The sequence below is a fragment of the Sus scrofa genome, chromosome 1 (assembly GCF_000003025.6).
Source record: "Sus scrofa isolate TJ Tabasco breed Duroc chromosome 1, Sscrofa11.1, whole genome shotgun sequence".
NCBI lineage: Eukaryota > Metazoa > Chordata > Mammalia > Artiodactyla > Suidae > Sus > Sus scrofa.
Window position 1 is genome coordinate 262,612,304 of NC_010443.5, and position 23,706 is coordinate 262,636,009.

At 41.3% G+C, this 23,706-nt stretch overlaps 1 protein-coding gene, 1 long non-coding RNA gene and 1 pseudogene across 3 annotated transcripts in view; 2 read left to right on the top strand and 1 right to left on the bottom strand.

Moving 5' to 3' along the window:
* LOC100517451 (olfactory receptor 1J4-like) lies at positions 2,880-4,024 on the top strand. The gene has a single exon (XM_021075781.1). It carries the CDS (start codon positions 2,887-2,889, stop codon positions 3,826-3,828), a length of 942 nt encoding a protein of 313 aa, XP_020931440.1. The 5' UTR covers positions 2,880-2,886; the 3' UTR covers positions 3,829-4,024.
* Positions 10,705-11,657, bottom strand: LOC100522535 (annotated as a pseudogene).
* Positions 20,222-23,706, top strand: part of LOC110256221 — a 37,743-nt gene continuing 34,258 nt past the window's right edge. For both annotated transcript variants that reach the window (XR_002337491.1, XR_002337492.1), the window contains exon 1: positions 20,222-20,789. This is a non-coding gene — a long non-coding RNA (uncharacterized LOC110256221). The remainder of the gene's footprint in view (positions 20,790-23,706) is intronic.

A 23,706-nucleotide genomic window follows, 5' to 3' on the forward strand; every position in this document is an offset into this window, starting at 1 on the left:
ACTTGTGAAGCTACCACCACAATCTAGGTCATCAACATATCTCTCTTCTCTCAGAATGTCCCTGTGTCCTTTTTATATGGTAAGAAAACTTAACATGAGATCTACTCTTTTAAGGAATTTTGAGGTGCACAGTATAGTATATTTGACTCTAGGTATTATACTGTAACGCAGGTCTCTAAAATGAATTCATCTTGCATAACTAAAACTTATTTTCAACTGAATAACAACACTGCATTTCTCCTTCCCTCTAGCCCTTTCTGACTTCCATTTAGTCTCTGCTTCTATGAGTTTCTCAAAGCAAAATTATGCAATCTTTGTCCTTGTAGACTTGCTTATTTCACTTAGCATAATATTCTCTATTTCATCCATTTTGTCAGAAATGGTAGGATTTCCATTTTTTAAGCCAAAATTATAATCCATTGTGTATATGTGCCACATTTATCCATTCACCTGTCGATGGTCATATGTCTTGTTTCCATAGCTCATCTATTGTGCACAGAGCCTCAATGGATATGGCAGCACATTTTCATGTCTGAAATCGTGATTCCAGTCCTTTCTGGTCTACACCCAGAAGTGAGATTACTGTATCATGTACTAGTTTTATTTTCAATGTCTTGGGGAATCTCCATACCACTTTCCATAATGGCCACACCATTTTACATCTCCACCAAGAGTGTAGAAGGGTTTGTGTTTTCATGTTTTTAAAATTGTGATTGAGAAAAGATTTCATTTTAAGGATGTAAGTAAGTTGGAGTGAATCCATACAAACCTCACTTCTGACTAGGATGAGCATAGGTTGGGGAAGGCCAAAAAGCAGCATCTGGGTTTTGTTTTTAAGTCACTATGTTTCATGCTGAGTGTCTGTTTTTGTGTATAACACACTGACACTCTCCTTCTCCTCTCTTGGATGGCTGTAGAGCAGAGAGGGTCATGCAAGGGCCTTGGAAATATGTATAAGCATTTGACCTGCTCAGGCAGCCTCACAGCCTGAGTCTTCCTTTGTCTCAGCTCTAGACATAAACAGACAGCAACCAAATCCTCTTTATGCTAAGTTGGTGGCACAATTTATCCGGATGGTTTGAAGGCTCTTGAACTTCTCACAATGTTCCTAATTGATGTTTGATGATTTCCACATTTCCACTCTGGGGAACAATATGGGGTCAATTTTGGAAGCATGTTGAATTAATCAGATGACTGTGAATTCTGATATAGGTCCTTGGTAGTTGAGCACCTGCAGTGTCTTGGCTCTGTGATCACCTCACTGGGCAAATTCACATGTCCTTTGCTTTGCATGTATGCTCAGAAGTGAGCCATTTTAAAGCCCTGGTGATGGAAGGGGAGAGACATAGAGACAATGGCAGATATTAATCAAGCTATTTCTTGGAAAAGTTTTTAAAACTGCAATGAGTCAAGTGCTGTAGACTAATCTTCAAGGGCCATCCATGGTCTGGGCCTTTACCATTTTCTGGATGGGAGAGAGAGACCTCAGAGGTCAACTCATTTTCAGGAAGGTACTTGATCTTGCTTGATGGCCTCCTGAATGTTTGTCATCTTCAGTTCCTGATGTCTGCTTACCCATCCTGCCCAAGAAATTAGTTGATTTATTTAATTTTGGGATCACCCTCCTTTTGATTCCTATTTATAGTCAGTATTTATTGACTCATGGTATATTTTTTAAATTAAAAAATTACTGTGATAGAATATATGTAACAAAATGTAACATTTCAATAATTTTGTGTACATTTATGTGGCACTAAGTAATTCAGGTTTTGTACAACCATCACCACCAGCCACCTCCAGAATTTTTTATTTTCCCAAACTGAATCTCTGTAACCCCTGAATAATAACTCCTCATTTTCCTCCTCACGCCAGCCCCTGGCAATCCCCATTCCATTTTTTGTCTCTAATAATTAGACTATTTTAGGAATCTCATACGAATGGAATCTTACAATATTTACTCTCTTGTGACTGCATGATTTTACTTAGCATAAAGTCTTCAAGGTTCATTCATGTCGTGGCTGTATCATGATTTCTTAACTTTGGTAATGCTGAATGGTATTCCATTGTATGTATAGACCAGATTATATTTATCCAATCATCTTCTAAAGACATGGATTGTTTCATCTTTTGTCTACTGTGAATAATGCTGTTTTTGATATGGGTGTATAAATACATTTTGGCCCCTGCTTTCAATTATTCTGGATACATAAGTGGAAGTAAAATTCCTTAGTCATATGGGAATTCTATTTAATTTTTTGAGGAACTTTCTAAATGTTTGTATTTTCCTTCCTCTCTCCATCCCTGCCTCCCTTCCTACATTATTTCCTACCTTCCTTCACTTCTTCCTCTTTCTCTTTCTTTCTTTCTTTCTTTTGTATCTCTTACATTCATTCTAATGATAAAAATAATATTTTTTATCAAGCACTTTATTTTGTACATGGTACATTAATCTTCCAAATAATGCTTTAAGTGGTGTGTGCGTGTGTGAGTGTGTGTGAGTGTGCATGTTTGTGTGTGTTACACAAACATAAGCACATAAGCAGTCTGACAGTAGAGCCATGGAAAGTACTGTGTCTTATTTATTACTCCCTCTCTACTTCTTTCATGATGTCTCCACTTGCTGCAAAAGAGAATAAGCAGTTCCTTATTGCCACTGAAGGGCTTGATTGAAATCATAGACTTTCTCCATGTGACTGTGTCAGTGTTCAGACAAATCATGTTGCATTTCTCCCACCAGATTGGATGAGGCATCAGTGTGTGTGCGCAGTGCAGTAAGACCTGTCTATACAATGAAACCATGTGATGATGTGGTAACTGCAATGGTCAGTACTTCTAGGTCCCAGGATTTTCTGCTTTCTTTTCATTCCCAGAAGAGAGAAAAGCAGCATGAGGAGTCAGAACCAGAGCATCGTGTCCAAGTTCATCCTCCTGGGGCTCCCCATCCATCCAGAGCAGCAGGGCTTATTGTTTGCCCTGTTCCTGGGCATGTACCTGACCACAGTGCTGGGGAACCTGCTCATCATCCTGCTCATCAGGCTGGACCCTCACCTCCACACCCCCATGTACTTCTTCCTCAGCCACTTGGCCCTCACGGATGTCTCCTTTTCCTCTGTCACTGTCCCTAAGATGCTGATGAACATGCAGACTCAGGATCAATCCATCTCCTATGCAGGGTGTGTAACACAGGTGTATTTTTTCATATTTTTTGCTTGCATTGATAACCTTCTTCTTGCTGTGATGGCCTATGACAGGTATGTGGCCATTTGTCACCCTCTACGCTATACCATCATCATGAGGGAGGAGCTGTGCTTATGTCTGCTGGCTGGATGCTGGCTCCTTTCCTGTGCCTATGCCCTGACCCACACCCTCCTCCTGGCTCAACTCTCCTTCTGTGCTGACAACATCATCCCCCACTTCTTCTGTGACCTTGCTGCTCTGTTTAAGCTGTCCTGCTCAGACACCTCTCTCAATGAGCTGGTCATATACACTTCAGGGGCTGCAGTTTTCATTTTTCCACTGAGTGGCATCTTGGTCTCTTATGGCCGCATTGGGATCTCCATCCTGAGGGTCCCCTCTACTAAAGGGATCTTCAAAGCCTTGTCCACCTGTGGCTCCCACCTGTCTGTGGTGTCTCTATTCTATGGGACAATTATAGCCGTGTACTTTTCCCCCTCATTTGGCCAGTCTCATTACAAAGACATCATTGCTTCTGTGATGTACACAGTGGTCACTCCCATGCTGAACCCTTTCATCTACAGCCTGAGGAACAGAGACATGACATTGGCTCTGGGGATTATTTTCAGAAACAAGAACCTTTTCACCACATGAGAATCACCTAACCATGTTCTTATTTACTCGTTGACCTTGTCAGAAATGCCTTAAAAAGTTGTGTGTTGATCACCCATGTCTCTAGCACTTTCATCACTGTCCTTTAAATAGTCATTGTTATTGGATCAATCATTTTCCCTTTATAAATATCCCTTGTCAGTTTATTCCTCCATAACTCTAAATATATCATTAGCAATAAAACACGTTTAATATTTTGCTTTTCAATGCATCCAACTCCTTTGTTTGTATATGTATGTGTTTTTAAATTTTATTTTTTCCATGTGTTATATTATTATTACATTTGGGTTTTTACAGTCTTTTAAGTGTGTGTGTGTGTGTGTGTGTGTGTGTGTGTGATATTATGGTCATCTCTTGACCATTGTTTTTTAAATTTTTAATTCATTAATTATTTTGATATATAGTTGACTAAATGTTGTGTGAATTTCAGGTGTAGAGCAAAGTGATTCACTTTTAAGTATATTACATAGTATATACTTTTTCATATTTTTCCCTTCTCTGTTATTACACAATATTTAGTGTAGTTCTATGTGCTAAACTTTTGGTCCTTGTTTATTATCTACTTTATCTATTGTGGTGTGTATATGTTAAACCCAAACTTATAATTTGTCCCTCCCCCCATTCCCCTTTGGTGACCATTTTCTATACCTGTGGATCTATTTCCATTTTGTGTATACACTTATTTTTAATATTTTTTTCTGATACCACATATAAAGAGTATCCTATGTTATATGATTTTTTCTGCTTGGCTTACTACATTTAGTATGATAATCTCTAGGCTCATCCATGTTGCCACAAATGGGCATTATTTTATTCTTTATATGGCTGAGTAATATTCTATTACATTGTGTACCACATTTTCTTTATCATTCATCTGTTGATGGACATTGAGGTTGCTTCCATGTCTTAGCTTCTTGCCTTCCAAAGCTATAAATATTCAGTTGAGTTTCTAATGTTCAGTTTTAGTAAAGTCCAAAACTCTTATGTTTTCAATGCATTATCAAGTTAATAAAGTACTTTAGATCATTTGCTAAACCTAAAGAAACCTTCATTTTGTTGTGATTTGACAATAGAGGAGGACACAGTAGTCAATTCAATTAGCAAATTTCTCCATTCCAGGAAGACTATTTTTTACCCTAAATTGGATGTTTGTGTTGAGAACAGCCTATGGCTCTTGGATTAATTTTCATCTTAGAAATGGGTGTTGTCTTTTCTCCAGAGATCTCACTTTAATATGAAAAAATTAAATGCAAAATTTACTACTGTTTTTTTTGTCTCTTGTCCTTTTTAGGGCTGCACCCAAGGTATATGGAGGTTCTCAGGCTAGGGTCTAACCACCTGCCTATGCCTGAGCTGCAGCAATGCCATTCTGAGCTGTGGCCTACACCACAGCTCATGGCAATGCCAGATCCTTAACCCACTGTGCAAAGCCAGGGATCAAATGCAAAAGCTCATGGTTCCTAGTCAGATTTGTTTCTGCTGTGCCACAATGTGAACTCCAATTTATAATTTATGCACCCAAAAATATCTCCTGCATGATCACAATATGCCAGGCAGTTTTCTACCTTCAGGAAATGCACAGTAAAAAAGCTGTATCACCTCATATAGTTTACATTCCAGCACTCCTGATCCAGCTCATCATGCTGCTTTTTTTTCATATCAGGTTTTAACCTTCTGAATCACTGGAAACTTTACTTATTTTTAAAATTGTCTTTATTTCTTTACTGAGATGAAAGTTCTATGCAAGATGGGTTTCTATGCCTGAAATAAATTCTGAATTTTTGAAGCTAAGATAGTCTATGAATATAGGAGCCATAAAAAGGGGGGAGGAAGGAGTTCCTATCTTGGCTCAGTAGTAATGAACCTATTATTCATGAGGACACAGGTTCAATCCTAGGCTTTACTTAGTGAGTTAAGGATATAGTATTGCTGTGAACTGTGGTGTAGGTTGCAGAGCTGGCTCAGAACCTGTGTTGCTGTGGCTGTGGTGTAGGCTGGCTACTGCAGCTCCAATTTGAGCCCTAGCCTGGGAACTTCCATATGCCATAGGTGTGGCCAAAAACTCCCAAAGATAAAGGGGAGTTATAAGCAAGAGAGCTGGGCTGTAGTTCATAATTTCACACTGTGTGGTCTAGGTAGAGCTCATTGGGATGGTAATATCCAAAGATGTTAGTGAGGACAGGTGAACGAGCCATGGTGATACATGGACAAAAGCATGGAGATCAGTACTTAAAAAATTTAGGTGAGATGGTGCCTGGCCAATTCCAGGGACATTAATGGGGCCTCTGTAGCTGGAAGGGACTAAGTGGGGGAGGGATGATGGGTGATTACTTCAGTGATACCAGAGGTCCAGAGTTTTGAACACTTAAGGTCATGGTAATCATATTCATCAAGATTCTCCAGAGAAGTAGAACAGATATGGTGTGTGTGTGTGTGTGTGTGTGTGTGTGTGTGTGTGTAAGAAAGAGTGATTTATGGAGTTCTTGCTGTTGCCCAAGGATTGGCTGCATCTCTCTGCAGTGGGTTAAAGGATAGAGTTGCCACAGCAGTGGCATAGGCTGCAACATCAGCTCAGATCTGATCCCTGGCCTTGGAATCTCCATATGCCATGGGGTATCGAAAAGAGAAGAAAAAAATTAGAGAGAGATGTATTTTATAGAAATGACTAATATAATTCTGGAGGCTAGCAATTGTAAAGTCTGAAGTGTAGTTTAGCAGGCTGGAAACCCAGTTTGAATCTGAAGGCAGGCTGCTGACAGAAGTGTTTCTTCTCTGTGGGAGATCATTTTTTTCTTTTTTTAAATTTTTTTTATTACTCAAATGAATTTATCCCATCTGTAGTTGTATAATGATCATAACAATCTGATTTCACAGGAGATCATTCTTTTCTTAAGGTCCTTAACTGATTGGATGAGGTCCACCCTCATTATGGAGGAAATTCTGCTTTATTCAGAATTTTCAGATTATACTGTTAATCTCATCCACAAAGATAACTTCATGGAAAATCTGGAATTGTGTTTGAACAAATATCTGGGTGCTCTAGCCTTGCCAATTTGACATATAAAATGAACCATTATAGTTGAGTCATTGGTTCTCATTCCAATTTGGGAACCCACTGGAAGGGATTTCATAGAGGAATGACATATCCATACTTGATTTTGTTATTGTTTCTTTAAAAACACCCAGAGTTTTGGAGTTAAAAATGATATTCAATAAACTCCATACTGCTAAAATATATTTCACTCAGAAAACTGCATATAGAACTACTATATGATCCAGCCATCACACTCCTGGGCATATATCCAGATAAAACTACAATTGAAAAAGATATATGAACCACTATGTTCATAGCAGCACTTTTCACAATAGGCAAGACATGGAAATAACCTAAATGGCCATCCACAGATGAATGGTTACAGAAGATGTGGTGTGTGTGTGTGTGTGTGTGTGTGTGTGTGTGTGTAAGGGACTACTAGTCTGGCCTAAAGAAGAATAAAATATGCCATTTGTAGCAACATGATGGAAGTGCGTATTCTTTACTATGTGAAGTAAGTCAGAAAGACAAAGACAAACATCATATGATTCACTTATATGTGGAATCTACAACAAGGCAAAAATGAACCTATCTACAAAATAGAAGCTGACTCTTAGACACAGAGTAGAGACTTGTGGTTGCCAAGAAGGGAGAGGAATGGACAGGGAGTTTAGTGTTAGTAGATGCAAACTCTTACATTTAGAATGGGTAAGCAAGGTGTTCCTGCTGTACAAAAAATGACAAAAAGACAAAAAAGAAAAAAGCCAAGTCACCTGAGGTAAATAATTTATCTCTTAGCTACACCTTCTACATTTATAAAATGAGACATGAGATTTGCCTTGTTTGGAGTTCCTATCATGGCTCAGTGGTTAATGAATATGACTAGGAATCATGAGGTTGCAGGTTCAATACCTGGTCTTGCTCAATGGGTTAAGGATCTGGCATTGCCATGAAGTGTGGTGAAGGTTGCAGATGTGGCTTGGATCCCATGTTGCTATGGTTCTGGCATAGGCCAGTGCCTTCAGCTCTGATTAAACCCCTAACCTGGGAACCCCCATATGCTATGAATGTGGACCTAGAAGAAAAAAAAAGAAGATTTGCCTTGTGTACCAAGCAGTCCTAAAATATGATTATTGTTTTGAGTGGTTAAAGCATATGAAAATCCTTTGTATGATATATAAATAGGAGTCATAAATTTTTCTTAGAGGGAATTAGGAAGACTTTGGAGAAAGGTAGCTGACACAATACAGCTTCTCTGGACATTTTAACTACGGATGGTGTATTATCCTTGCTGATTTGTTAAGAGCATGGATCTTGGTCAGACAGACCTGTGTTGTGATACCAGCTGATGCACTTAATTGTGTCTTCCTTGCACATTTAAATTATGTATACTTTTGTTTTCTTCAGGTTAAAATGTGTGTAAGAATATTTATTAGGGCTGCCACAAAGATTTAATTTGAAAGTGCTTGTGAAACAATTGGAACAGTGCCTTGAACTCCTGACATTGGCTTGGAAGCCTGGATTGGACATTTTTATAACAGGGGATTTTAAGTGACTCAAAATAGGTAGGATGGTGCAAAGTACCCTGAAAGCCTATGACACAGCTTAGTAATTCTTTTCATATGTGAGGAGTTTCATATGCTTTTTAACAAGAAATGAATTTATTTTTAACTACTCAATGAATTTATTACATTTATAGTTGTACAATGAATTGTTGATAGCTCCTATCTGGTACCATTTTTGCATTTTTATCTTAGCAAATTACAGAAGTTTAAACCTCTCTTGATGTAAAGATGTAAATTCAAACACAGAGACTTCTCAGTTCTTGTTGACTCCTCTGTACTCAATATGGGAGAAAGCTGTTGTTCAACAATTTTTAGTGAATGAAGAATTAAATCCCATTGGTTTCATTGGGAAAAAACTTGGCTAATGTGAGGGTTTGATATATTATTGAGGCCAGAATTGGAAAGACTGATTCATTCACCAACAATTAAGAAAAATAAAGGGCAATGTACCCAAAATTAAGACTGTTCATAGTAAAAAGGACATGACTATAATCTTATGGCAGGTTCATTGACATTTCCCACTTTGCCCAATTCCCAACTGAGGCAAGAACAGCATCAGGAGGGAGAACCAGAGCTGCATGTCTGAATTCCTCCTTCTGGGGCTCCCCATCCATCTAGAGCAGCAGGACATCTTATTTGCCCTGTTCCTGGGCATACACCTGACCACGGTTCTGGGGAACCTGTTCATCATCCTGCTCATCATGCTGAACCCTCACCTCCACACCCCCATGTACTTCTTCCTCAGCCACCTGGCCTTCACAGATGTCTCCTTTTCATAAGTCACTGTCTCAGAGATGCTGATGGACATGGACACTGGGTACAAATCCATCTGCTATGCCATGTGCATAGCACAGATATATTTTTTCACATTTTTACTGATCTAGAATATTTCCTTCTCACCTCAATGGCCTATGACAGTCCTTGATTTTCTTTTCTGTGGAAAAGTTCTTCATTTGTGCCATATATTAGATTCCAGATATATGATATCATATGGTATTTGTGTTTTTCTTTCTGACTCACTTCACTCAGTATAAGAGTCTCTAGTTCCACCCATGTTGTTGTAAATGGCATTATCTTCTTCTTTTTTATGGCTGTGTAGTATCCCATTGTGTATATATACCACATCTTCCTAATCAAAGCATCTGTCTATGGACATTTGGGTTGTTTCCATTTCTTGGCTATTGTGAATACTACTGTAATGAACATGCCGATTCATGTGTCTTTCTTAAGGGAAGTTTTGCCTCACACCAGTCAGAATGGCCACCATTAATAAGTCTGCAAATAACAAATGCTGGAGGGGGTGTGGCAAAAAGGGAACTCTCCTGCACTGTTGGTAACAATGTAAGCTGGTACAACATTTATGGAGAACATTATGGCAGCTCCTTAGAAAACTAAGTGTGGAAATACCATATGACCCAGAAATACTACTCTTGGGCATATATCCTAACCCTCTTCTAACCATTACCACAGTTTTGACTCTTCCCTACCTTCTACCAGAGCCCTAAACTAATCTAACATTGATCAAATTCTAATCCAGTGGTTAGAATTTTAGGAATGAGCTCATGCATGTTTTGGTGCTGCTTAATATCTGAGAGATGGAATATGTAGCCTAATAGGGATATTTGCCTCACCCAAATCTGTCCCATTCTTTGGCATGAGAGGGTCTGAAGATGTTCTCTTGGGGTCAAGGTGAGTAGGAACAGTCTCACTGGTCATGCAGAACCTTAAAAGAGCAAAAGTATGGAGGCAATTGTAGGCCACAAATCGCTTACCTGGTATATCTTGGAATCAGCCTCTTAGAAGTACAGTTGGTGGGAGTTTCCTTGTGGCACAGTGGGTTAAGGATCTGGGGGTGTCACTGTAAAGGCAGAGGTTGGAACCCTGGCCCCGGAACTTGCCTATGAAGTGGAGGTGGCAAAAAAAAGGAAAAAAGGAAAAAAAGATGAAAAATACAAATGGCAAGTAAACTGAGTATTGCACCTGATAACAAGCAGGAACATGCATTTTTTGAACACTGAGGAACCTAAGGCAGCTTAACAGCAAATTAATCTTGGTTCTGTTGCTAGGTCTAGAATCCTTCAGGTTCCTGCCTCCTGTCTGTAAGCTTCAGTTTCTCCCCCTTTTCAGCCCCTCAAACAATTTAAGACACACAGCCAGAGGAACATCCATCTTTATCCACAGTGATGGGGGCCAGGAAGGATGTCCTCATTTCTTCAGGGTCAGTCCTAACCAGCCTGCTGGGATCTCTCACATGTGCACTCACCGTGGATAGCAGCACCAGCTCTGGGACCTTCTGAGTGCCTCCTTGATCTCTATGTTGCAGAGGCTGTAGATGAGTGGGTTGAGGGCTGGGACGACAAGGGTGTAGAACACAGATGCCATCTTGTCGCTATCCAGGACATAGCTGGATCTGGGATGGAGGTAGATGAAAATGAGTGTCCTGTACAGCATGGGCACAGCTGTGAGGTGGGAGCCACAGGTAGAGGCTGTTTGCCAGCAGCCCTGGAATGAGCACTTGCACATCACAGCACCAGCGATGAACCTGTAGGACACAGCAATAGCCAACACCATGGCTGTCTGGATGAAGCCACAGATAGGAAAGAGTAGGAGTTCATTGAGACTGGTGTCATTGAAGGAGATGGCCAGCAGTGGAGGGATATTGCAGAAGAAGCTGTTCACCTCCCGGGAGCTGCAGAAGCTCAGGTGAAGGTGAAGGTCAGGTGGACCATGGCACTCAGTGCCTCACCCAGGCCTGATGCTCCCAGCAAGGCCAGGCATAGATGCCATGATATGGCCATGGTGTATAGAAGAGGGTTTCTGATGGCCACATAGCAGCCATAGACCATGACTACCCAAAGGCAACACCCAGCATCTGCCAGCCCTGAAAACACAAACATCTGGAGGGCACAGGCTGCATAGGGGATGGTGGCCAGGGGCAGCAGCAGGTCCACCAGCATCTTGGGGGCGATGGCTGAGGAATAGCAGGCGTCCAGCAGGGAGAGGTTGGCCAGGAAGAAGTACATGGGTGTGTGGAGCTGGGTGTCCATGCAGATCAGTAGGTAGCATCATGCCCATGTTTCCCAGCAGGCTCACCAGGTAGATGGGCAGGAAGACCAGGAAGAGGGTGATGCACAGTTCCAGCAATCTGTGATGCCCAGAAGGATGAATTTGGCATGAGCACCCCTGGTCCAGGTGAAGTTCTCTGGCCTCATCCTGCTGAACAGAAACGGAGGAGAGACAAAGCGGAGGGAGCTAAGGGAAAGGTCATGACCTTCATGGTGGAGAAAGCATTTTGTACTGGTATCAGGACTTGGGTGTTAGTCCTACCTGGTAACAAGATTGCTGTGTGACCTTGGACAAGCCATATCACCTCTTAAAACCTTTGTTTCTATCACTGAGAAGTCACTTCCATTTAACCTTCATGGGGAGGAAATCTTGCCTGTTTTTATCAATTTTGTATCCACAGTACTGAGAACATAGCCTGGGACATAGTGCTCAATTGCTTTATTGCACTTTGCTTTATTGAATTTTACTTTATCGTGCTTTACAGATAGAGCATTTTTTTTTAACAAATTAGAAATTTGTGGCACCTTTTTTCTTTTTTATATTTAATTAATTTTAAGAAAGTTTTATTGATTTCTGCTACACAACAAAGTGATTCAGTTATACATATACACACATCCTTTCCTTTTCAGATTCTTTTCCCAGGTAGATTATCACAAACTACTGGGTAGAATTCCCTGTGCTGTATAGGTCCCCATTGGTGTGGCACCATTTTTCCCACAGCAATTGCTTACTTTGGGTCTTCGTGTCACATTTTGGTAATTCTCACACTATTTCATTATTAATTTTGTTCTTGGTGATTTGTGATCAGTGATCTCTACCACCATCAGTGGGTTCCCTGAAGGCTTAGATGATGGTTAGTATTTTTTTTAGCAATGAATTATGTATGTATGTATGTATGTATTTATTTATTTTGCTTTTTATGGCCGCACACATAGCATATGGAAGGTCCCAGGTGACAGGTTGAACTGGAGCTACAGCTGCCAGCCTATGTCACAGCCACAGCCACAGCCACATCAGATCTGAGCTATGTCTGCAACCTGCACCACAGCTCATGGCAATGCTAGATCCTTAACTCACTGAGTGAGGCCAGGAATCGAACTTGCATCCTCATGGATACTAGTCAGTTTTGTAACCTGCTGAGCTACAATGTGAACATCCTGACCTGTGTTTAAATTTAGTTCCTAGTCAGATTCCTTTCCACAGTGCCACAATGGGAAATCTAGCAATGAAGTATATTAAAGTTAAGTTATGTACATTGCTTTCCTTATGCATGATACACTTGCATACTTAATAGACAGCAGTATAGCATAAAGATATTTTTTATATGCACTGGGAAGCCAAAATATCAGTGTGAGTAACTTTCTTGCTATATCACATTTGTCTGGAACTAAACCCACATCTATGAAGTCTGCTTGATTTGTTAAATAATGAATGAATGATGAATAGGGTAGTAGTTTCTAGCCAAGGATTGAAAACTTCATGATTCTTTTTTTCTTTACTTTCTTTCTTTTTTTTTTTTTTTTTTTTTTTTTTTTTTTTTTTTGCAGTGCACCTGTGGTATATGGAATTTGCCTGGCTAGAGAGTGAATCTGAGCTGCAGATGAGGCCTATGCCACAGCCATGGAAACACCAGATCCAAGCCATATGTGTGACCTACCCTGCAGCTGTGGCAATACCAGATCCTAATGCAAAGAGTGAAGCCAGGGATCTAACGTGCATCCTCACAGAGACTATGTTGGGTCCTTAACCTGCTGAGCCACAAGGGGAACTCCCAAACCTTATGATTCTATGTGCCTTCTCCTCTCCATTTTCTCAAGGAGGAAAATAGACAATGAAATGGGTAGAGTCTCCTTAGACAAAAGGTAACTAGCTATGGGTCTGGAGGTTGGCTGGTTGGCCATCATCCCATTGGAATAAGAGCTGGGATGGGATAGTGCAGCAGTGGCTGGCATCTGGGGGAGACAGCCAGGAGGGAAAAGAACAGATTTGAAAGTATTCCAGGACTGGACTCTTCTTCCCTCCAAGCCTCAATTTTCTCATGTGTTTAATGAGAAAAAAAAAGATGCAAGGATCAATGAGATAATGTATGTAGAGCATCTCGCACAAAGCCTGGCACACAGCAGGTTTTTAATGAAGGGTCAGTTAATTGAACTGAATTTAGCTGGATGTCTTGCCTTGATCCTGGAAGGAAGCAACTTTAAGGCAACCAACTAGTTTCCAGAAAATGTGACATTGCTTCACCCTCCTGTGCCTTTTCATTGTTCCTTTTGCTTGGAACCCATTTCCTCTTTTTGAGTGTGACAAAAAAACTACCACGATGTAAACCTTCCTTCAAATGACCCAGAGGAAAGTAAATTCTCCCTTCTTTGTGCTGGCTGCAATGGAGCCTAGGTCTATCACAGTGTTTCTTTATTCTATTGCACATATTACTTATGTGACTGTCTGTCCTGTGGGCTTTGAGCTCTTTGGTTCAATATTCATTCATCAAACATTTATTGAGTCCTTGTCTGTGCTACGTATGGCCCTGTGATTCATTTTTGTGCCCTCCAGGGTCTGGTATGTAATCAGTGCTCATAAATATTAGTTGAGTATATGAAACTGAAAAGAATGTGAATGTTAATATCATACGGACTTGGTTTTAAGACTGGGTTCTACCACTTTCTGGTGTGTAACTTGGGGCAGGTCACCTCACCTTCCACAGGTTCTTTTCTTGTTGTCAAGTGGGAGATGTAATATCTCTGTAGGAGAAAAGAAATGTGCAGCACCTGGAGGTGAGTAAATGCTTTCTCCTTCCTTTAAGAGGAGTTTAGGAGTTCCTTGGTGGCTCAGAGGCTTAAGAACCTGGTGTTGTCACTGCTTTGGCTTAGGTCACTGCTGTGGCACAGGTTGGATCCCTGGCCTGGGAACTTCCATATGATGTGATTGTGGACAAACAAACAGACAGACTAGTTTAAATGTTTGGGACCTTACCAGTGGCTGGTGAGGATGATGAAGAGCTTCCTCCAGAGCACAGTTTGGATTAAAAATTTGATTATATGGAGATCCCATTGGCTTAGGGGTAACAAACCCAGCTAGTATCCATGAGGACTCATGTTTGATCCCTGGCATCCCTCACTGGGTTAAGGATCTGGTCTTGCCTTGAGCTATGGTGTAAGGCACAGACACAGCTTGGATCCCATGTTGCTTTGGCTGTGGAATAGAGTGGACTCTGTATTTCTGATTCAACCCCTAGCATGGGAACTTCCATATCCTATGGGTGCAGCCCTAAAAATAGACCAAAAATTGATTATATCACATGTTAGTGAGGTTGTGATGGTAGAATGTAAACTGTGCAATTTGGAGGACAATTTGGCAATGAACTGCCGACAACCATGCATACCCTATGTCTTAGGCTGCTTGGGCGTCTGTCAGAAAGTACCACAGACTGGGTGACTTAAGCAACAGACATTTATTTCTTGCAGTTCTGGATGCTGGGAAATCCAAGGTCAGGGTGCCAGCATGGTTGGATTCTGGTGAGGGTCCAATTTCGGACTTGCTAATGGCTGCCTTCTGACTTTATCTCATATGGTCTTGAAAGATAGAGATGGACTCTTCTCCTAAGGGCACTGATTCCATCATGAGGACCCCACCCTTCTGAACCTCATTACCTCCCAAAGGCCCGACTTCCAGATACTATCCCATTGAGGTTTAGGGCTTCAACATATGAATTTTGGGGGGTGGTGACATATTCAGTCCATAATATCTAGTAACTCCACTTCTTGGTGTTTTGAAAACTCTCCCACATGTGTACAACTGGAGAAATGCATAAGGATGCCTAGAGTCTTGGACTCTTTGTAATGGCCAAACACTAGCCAAACCTAAATGTTTGTCTGTAGGCTTATGGGAGTTAATTGTGGATTCGATGTCTATGTATCAATATGGAGAAATCTCATAAACATATTGAGATAAAAGCCTAATTTGTGGAGAAATATATGTATTTAAGAAAAAGCACAAAATATTATATGGTTTTCTTTGTACACCAAATGTACTGCTGGTTGCTCCATGCAGAGATGAGGTCCCAGTTTAAAGGGCCTCAGGACATCTCAAAGGATTTCATCAGCTTTGCCTCATCTCCATATTCATAGGTGATCCTTCTTCTCTGTTTTTCCTTTTTTTGGCCCCATCTGTGGAATACAGAAGTTCCCTGTCGAGGAGAGTCACGTCACAGTAGTACCTTGGGCCACAGTACTGACAATACCAAATCCTTAACTGATAGGCTCCCGAGGAACCCCCTTCTTATCTTTTCAGACTCAGCTCAGGGGTCATCATCTTTTCCCAGGAGAGTTTATGTGACATCCAACCACCCAGCCTCTCATTCTGGAACCCCCCCTCCCTGGGATCTCTCTATTATAACCCTACTTCATCATTTTATAATTACCTAAGTGATGTTCTCCCTCACCTAACTGGACAGTTGGGACCATGCCCAATACTTTCCTCTACTCCTCATGATACAGAATTTTAGAAAAAAATGAATTTTAGGGGTCTTCTCCTTCTCCTTGGTGGGGATCACTCCTAGAGGTCAGACAGTGTCTGGGGGTAGAAAGCTGTGGACTTCTAGATCCACCCAACATCACATTCTCCATGAATGTAATCAGCTTGGTGGCTGAGGTTCTGCATCCAGAACCCAGCTGGAAGCAAAGCCCTTGCGTGTTTCCATCTACTCACATGGAAGCAAACACTAGTTACCATCACAAAGTGAGGAGCATCTGTAAAATGGGGACCATGAGACTTCAAGGCTTTGAAATTTCTTTGAAATTTTGGGGTGTAAGGAGCCCAAAACATCAGTTAAGCAGTTACTATGGAGCGTGCATGTGTTCAGAAAACATAGAGTGAATTCTCCATTAATTTCTCTCTGTTGCCTTACTGTCCATGGAGAGTAATCCTGACATTCAGGGACATTCATTTCATTCCTTGAAGGAAAGGAGATGGAATTCCAAAGAAGAAAGGAGATAAGGTACACAGCTCTGAAGGTGTGGAGTTGGGGCTTGAACTCAGATCTGGCGCCAAATCCAATTTTCTTTGTCTCTAGGCAGAGACTCTAATTAGCTCTCTTAAAAGATTATGAAGTTAGGAGTTCCCATCGTGGCTCTGTGGTTAACAAATCTGACTAGGAACCATGAGGTTGTGGGTTTGATCTCTGGCCTTGCTCAGTGGGTTAAGGATCCAGCGTTGCCATGAACTGTGGTGCAGGTCGCAGACACGGCTTGGATCCAGATCCTGGGATACCTCATTGCTGTGCTCTGGTGTAGGCCAGCATCTACAGCTCCGATTTGACCTCTAGCCTGGGAACCTCCATATGCAGCAGAAGTGGCCCTAGAAAAGCCAAAAAAAAAAAAAAAAGATTATGAAGTTAGAGTTGCCACTGTCTTGCCTCTGTTGTCTCATCTTTATGAAGCATATTGGGTCAGATTGGGGGTTCCCAGTCTACTCTTTGGACCTCTGTCATTGGAATTACCAGTGGAGCTTTTGAAAAACCGTATGGCTCTCTGCAGTGGTCAAAAACTCTGATTCAATTCATCTAGAGAAGGGCACAGAAAACTGTACTTGTAAGAAAATATTCCAGGTGATTCTGATACGTAGCTTGATTTGGGACCCCTGAGGATCAGAGCTTCTCAATCTTTAATGCACCTAGGGAGCTTGTTAAATGCAGATTCTCCATCAGAAGGATGGTGAGGAGCCTGAGATTCTGCATTTCTAACAAACTCCCAGGAGACACTGATGCTGCTGGTTCGGGTATCACACTTGGGGTATCGAGAGCCTAGGTGATATTGGACATCATTCCATGTTCTGACATATTTATTTCCTCTTTTTTTTTTAAATTGCACTTGCAGCATATGGAAATTCCCAGGCTAGGGGTTGAATCAGAGCTGTAGCTGCTGGCCTGCACCACAGCCACAGTAACACCAGTCTGAGCTGCATCTGTGACCTATGCTTCATCTCATGGCAATGCCAGATCCTTAACCAGTGAGTGAGGCCAGGGATCAAACCCACATCCTATGCACCCTATGGTGGGTTCTTAAGCTGCCAAGCCACAATGGGAACTCCCCCACCTCTGACATCTTAAGATTCTAGCAAGCTGGAGGGTTCTCAGCCTCATCCTTCTAGTTCCTGTCTCTCTGCTGATGGCTTTATTTGACTCTCCTCTCTTCTCAGGCCCCGCTATACTCATGAACATATTCAGTGTGGTGAGGCTGGACTCCTGTTATTTGTCATGATGTGGCCTCCCCATTTACTAAGGATCCCCTGTTCTTAGCTCATTCCCCCTCAGCACACAAGCATTTGATATGTCTCAGGCTGCTGTCACCGTGATGGTGCAGGTCTAGGGGGTTGGTAGGACATACCAAGTAGGTGGAGGTGGGTAAGGTGTTCTTCCCACAGAGCAGCTTCAGTCCAGCTGTGGGGTGATGATGGCAGGGGTGGTTGCAGGGACATGCCCCACCCCAGATGTAGGAACTGTGGGACTTATCGTCACCTTGTACCCTGATGGCATGGTTTATATTTAGCTCCTGACTCCTCAAGGAGTGGTAATATTGAAGCTGTAACTCTGATTATACCCCTATCCTTGGAAGCTCCATATGGCATGGGTGCAGCCCTAAAAGACACTCTCTCTCTACAGCCTTTGGGGATTTCATGAGAGCTGGTGGCAGGGGAAAGTCCAGGACGATGCATGCTTTGGAGCCTGTGGAGGTTGGAAAGGTGTGGCTGGGTGGGTCCCCAGGCTCTGTGTGGGGATGACAGTCATGCTGCTTGTTTAGAGTTATCCCCTGGACTCCTCTTCCCCATCCATTCTCCCTGCTCCTACCCCAGACTCCAATCCATTCTTGGGACTCTATGTTTTTCTTATGCTTTATGACATTTTACACAACACAAATTCTCTTCACATTTTCCTTTTGCCTGGAACACCTAACCTCTTTCTTTTTTTTTTCTTTTTCTGTCTTTTTAGGACCACACTGGTGGCATATGTGGCATATGGAAGTTCCCAGGCCAGGGCTCTTAACTGAGCTGTAGCTGCCAGCCTGCACCACAGTCACAGCAATGCTGGATCCTTAACCCACTGAGCAAGGCCTGGGATCCAACCTGAATCCTTATGGATACTAATTGGGTTCATAACCTGCTGAGCTACCATGGGAACTCTGACTTTGTGTTCATTTCCACTGTACAGCAAAGTGATTCATTTATGCATATGTACACCTTCATTTTCATATTCTTTTCCTTTGGTTTATCACAGGATATCCCTGTGCTATACAGTAGGACCTTGTTCTTTATTTTATGTATAATTGTTTGCATCTGCTAATCCCAAACTCCCAATCCATCTCTCCTCCACACACTTCCCAAATGGCAACCAAATGTCTGTTTTTCTATGTCTGTCAGTCTGTTTCTGGTTTGTAGACGAGTTCATTTATGTCATATTTTAGGTTCCACATATAAGTGATATATGGTTTTTGTCTTTCTCTTTAAGACTACTATTGGTCCCTTTGATATTACATGTACTGATCCAGAATCCTGGCGTGGGACACACGTAGTCAATAACACTAGGCATGCATATTCTTTTTATGCCAACCCCAGTTTACAGACAACCCACCAAACTGCTGACTGGGGAAATTTCTTGGTCGTTCCTCAGGTTATACACCTGGCTTTATCACTGTTTTGGCATATTCCTGGCCTGTACCACCCCAGATAAAAATGATGGCCTGTACAATATTACCACTGCCTTGAAAGGAGGCATCTGTGCCATTACCTAATGAGTGTATGAATGTTTCATTTTATTAAATCACATAAGGGCAGAAGTGGCTATTCTGAGTCCCCAGCCTGTGGGACTTCATAAGTGATTCAGATCATGGGCTTGTGGTGGAAACATTTGTTACTTGCTTTGGAAATCATTATCCTAATCTGTGGTTTTTCTTGCATGAGTTACGCTGTTGCTGTGATACCTGCCTCCAAATGCAGCCATACAGCCACAAAAGGAGCCACCTCCAAGCCAGTGACACCCCTTGCTGACCATTCAGGGCACACTGCATAAGAGGGGGACATGTGAGATCATAGGAACTGGTCAGCAGAGTGTTGGTGTCACCAAGTCAAATTTCGGTCTGTTCACCTGTGGACAGTAAAACCTCTCCTGACTCTGGGTTGTGGTGAAGGATAGGGCAGCATTTGTTGCAGGGTGCCAAGGTGGCTAATGCTCAAAAAACCCAGTGGATTTCCTGTCATTTCTCAGTGGAAATGAATCTGACCAGTAACCATGAGGACGCAGGTTTGCTCCCAGGCTTTGCTCCATGGGTTAAGAATCCAGTTTTGCAGTGAGCTGTGGTGTTGGTCACATTCAAACTTGGATCCTGCATTGCAGTGGCTGTGACATAGGCCAGAGGCTACAGCTGCCATTTGACCCCTAGCCTGTGAACTTCCTTATGTCACAGGTGTGGCCCTAAAAACAAAAACAAAGCAAAACAAAACCCAATGGCTTTTAGTGAAAAGTTTTTAAAGACAGAGTGAGGGAGAGGGTTGCAGGTGCAGGACCACCTGGGGGACATTCCTCTAATTGGTTGGTGGTGAGGTAATCAGGAGTCAACATCATCAGCCTTGGGTTCCACCCAGTCCACATGCTTGTCTTGAGCAAGCAGTTAACTTTTCCCACCTGTTAGGGGTTTCAGTGTCTGCCAAGCAGCTCAAAAGATTCAGCTCAGAATATTACCTGTAGCCCATGAGGAGGAACCAAAAATCCTTGACTTTGTTTCATGGCTAAATTATTCTTTTTTTTGTCTGGCTTGATTGTTTCCCTTTCTTTCTGTATTTTTCTCACTTCTCTGATTAAATGTATTCTTTGGAACTCGGGAAAGGCCTAGGAGGCTAATGTTTGTCTACAAACCAGCAGAAGGCCAAGGACATGGGTTGGAGCAGGGGAGGGTGGCCTTTTCTAGGAAGACCCCCTAGGGTCCTGTTCAGTTATATCGAGAGAGGACACAGAGAGGACAAAGAAGAGGTGACTACTGATAGACCTGCAAGTTGGGCTTGGCTGATTGGAGGTACATTTACCCCACCTGTGTCCTTGAAATGTACACTCTGCCTGTGGTTCCCAGGCTGGGAGCCACTTTCGAGGAGGCAGGCTTGAAGGAACAGTGTGTTGCTGAGACTCTCTGGACAACATGCGACTCTGAACCCACTGAAAGCCTCTATAAAAGCTTTCAAGATCCTGGCCAGCAGGGGTGGAGAGCTGATTTTGGCTACCAAGACAAGCCTTGTAGGTAAGTTGCCTTGCTTATGAAGACTGCCTCTTACCATTCTGGGGCAGGGGGATGGTGGCTGGCTCTTTTTCTCAGGGCCCAGTTTGTGAACAGACAGTCTGGTTTTCTTCCCCCTGCCCCCATGGCAACTGAATTATGCTTTATGTGAATGGAGGGGCTTGTGTGTGGGTGTCTTTCCTATCCTCTTGACCTTTCATAAGCATCTTCCCTAATGTATTTTTCCCCTAATTATGTTTTGGCATTTGTTTATTGTGGGACTGAACTGATACCAGAGTTAACAGAAAATTTTCAGCAATTGTGTATTTTTTCAGGAGGTTTCCACTCTTTGGTTTTTATGAATAGTGCTTCTATGAATGTTCATGTACCGGCTTTTATGTGGACGTAGGTTTTCTTAGTTACACACCTAGGAATGGAATTCCTGGGTGGTGTGGTAACTCTATGTTTGAACATTTTGAGAAACTGCCCATGTTTTTCTAATTGGCTGCATTGTTTTCAGTTCTTACTATAAATATAGAAGGGTTCACTCTCCTCTTATTCCTTGCTACCATTTTGATATTGTCTGGTAATTTTTTTTTTTTTTTTACAATTTAACCATCCTAGTGGAAATGAAGTGGTATCTCATTGTGATTTTGATTTGTATTCCTTGATGATTAATGATGTTGAGTATTGCTCATGTGATAATTGGCCATTTGTATTTTTTTAATTTGGAAAAAATCTCTCTTTAAATCCTTTGCACATTTTAAAATTGGGTTATTATTCCTTTTATTGAAGTGTAAGAATCCTTCATATAGTCTTATGCAAATGTCTTATCAACTATATGATGTGCATATATTTTTCTACCTTTCTGTGGGTTGTCTATTCACTCTCCTGATGGTATCTTTTGAAGTACAAAACTTGATTATTTTGATGAATTCCTGTTGGTCCATTTTTTCTTTTACCACTTGTGTGGACAAGCAGTTTGGTGTCATACCTAAGAAACCACAGCCTAATCTAAGGTCACAAAGCATCTCACTCTCATGCTTTTCTCTAAGTGTCTTATAGTTTAAGCTCTTGCACTGTGCCCTATCATCCTTTTGAGTTAACTTTTGCATGAAGTGTGAGGTAAATGTCCAGCTTCATTCTTTTGCTTCTTGCTATTCAGTTGTCTCAGCAGGGTTTGGTTTGCTGAAAGCACTATTCTTTCCCCCTTGAATTCCCCTGGAAGCCTTCTTGAAAATAAATTGCCCATAAATGTGAAGGTTTATTTGTGGATTCACTTGTATTCCTTTGTCTAGCATTATGCTAGTATGGCATTGTCCTTTTTAACTGTAGTTTCCATATGATGATTATATAACTTACAGGCATACAAGATAGCGATTTGTAATTTTTAAATGTTATACCTCCTTTATAGTTAGTATAAAATATTGGCTATATTCCTCATGTTGTACAATGTATCCATGTGGCTTATTTTATACTAATAGTGTGTCCCTCTTAATCTTCTGAACTGATCTTGCCCCTCCCCTCTTCCCTCTCCTCACTGGTGACCACTGATTTGTTGTCTATATCTGTGAGTCTGCTACTTCTATGTTATGTTCCCTTGTTTGTTGTACATTTCAGATTCCATATATAAGTGATGTCATATATTAGTTGTCTTTTTCTGACCTTTTTCACTTAGCATAATGCCCTCTAATACCATCCATGGTGCTGCAAATGGCACAATTTCATTTTCTTTATGGCTGAGTAGTTGTCCATTGTGTGTATATGTATGTGTGTGTGTGTCTATATGTATATCCATTCATATGTTGATGGAGATTAATTTGCTTCCATATCTTGGCAATTGTAAATAATGCTGCTATGAATATTGGGGTGCATGTATCTTTTTGAATTAGTGTTTTGGTTTTTTTTGGTTTATTTTTGGGGGGGTTTATATACACAAGAATGGAATTGTTGTATCATATGGTAGCTCTATTTTAGTTTTTGGAGAAACTACTATGCTGTTTTTGATAATGGCTGTACCAATTTATAGTCCCACTAACAGTGTACCAGGGTTCCCTTTTCTCCATATCCTTGCCAACATTTGATCTTTATGTTCATTTTGATTACTGCCATTCTGACAGGTATGAGGTGATGTCTCATTGCAGTTTGATTTGCATTTCTCTGATGATTAGTGATGTTGAGCATCTTTTCATGTGAAGTACTAAGCATGAATTAGTACTTAGTTACATATTTTGGAGTAAGTTTTGAAATCAGGAAGTGTGAGTGTACCAACTTTAGTCTTCTTTTTCAAGAATGTATTGGTTATTCTGGTTCTATTGCATTTCTCTGTGAATTTAGGATCAGCTTGACATTGTCTGCAACACATATAGCTGAGATTTTTAAAGGGGATTGTATTGAATTCAGACCATTTATTATTTCTACTAGGTTTTTGTGGGGATTGATTTCTTAAGAATTTAAAAATATATAGCATCTGCCTTTTGCAAGTAGAGATAATTTTCCTTCTTTACAATCTAGATGCCTTCTATTTCCTTTTCTTACTTAGACATGCTGGTTGGAACCTCTAGTGCAATATTAAAAGGAAGCGGTAAGAGTTATTGTTATTCTTGATCTTAGAAGGGCAGGAATAGGAAGACGAGCTAAAGGAACAGTGGAGCTCACAATAAAAAGAGATCCTGACTGATGATTAGAGTGGGCTTGTGTTGGAGGGTACTTTCTGAAGATGACATGGCACTTAAACTGGGTGGGCTTGTGGTAAAGTAACACAGAGGAGGAAATAATAGTAGAAAAGCCCCGAGGGAAAATGTATATGCTTTACATGAGTGAATGAGATCTCTATTATAGTCAGCATCCTGATTTTTTGGGTCTTTTTTTTTTTTGCCTTTTCTAGCACTGCCTCCAAGGCATATGGAGGTTCCCAGGCTTGGAGTCTAATCAGAGCTGT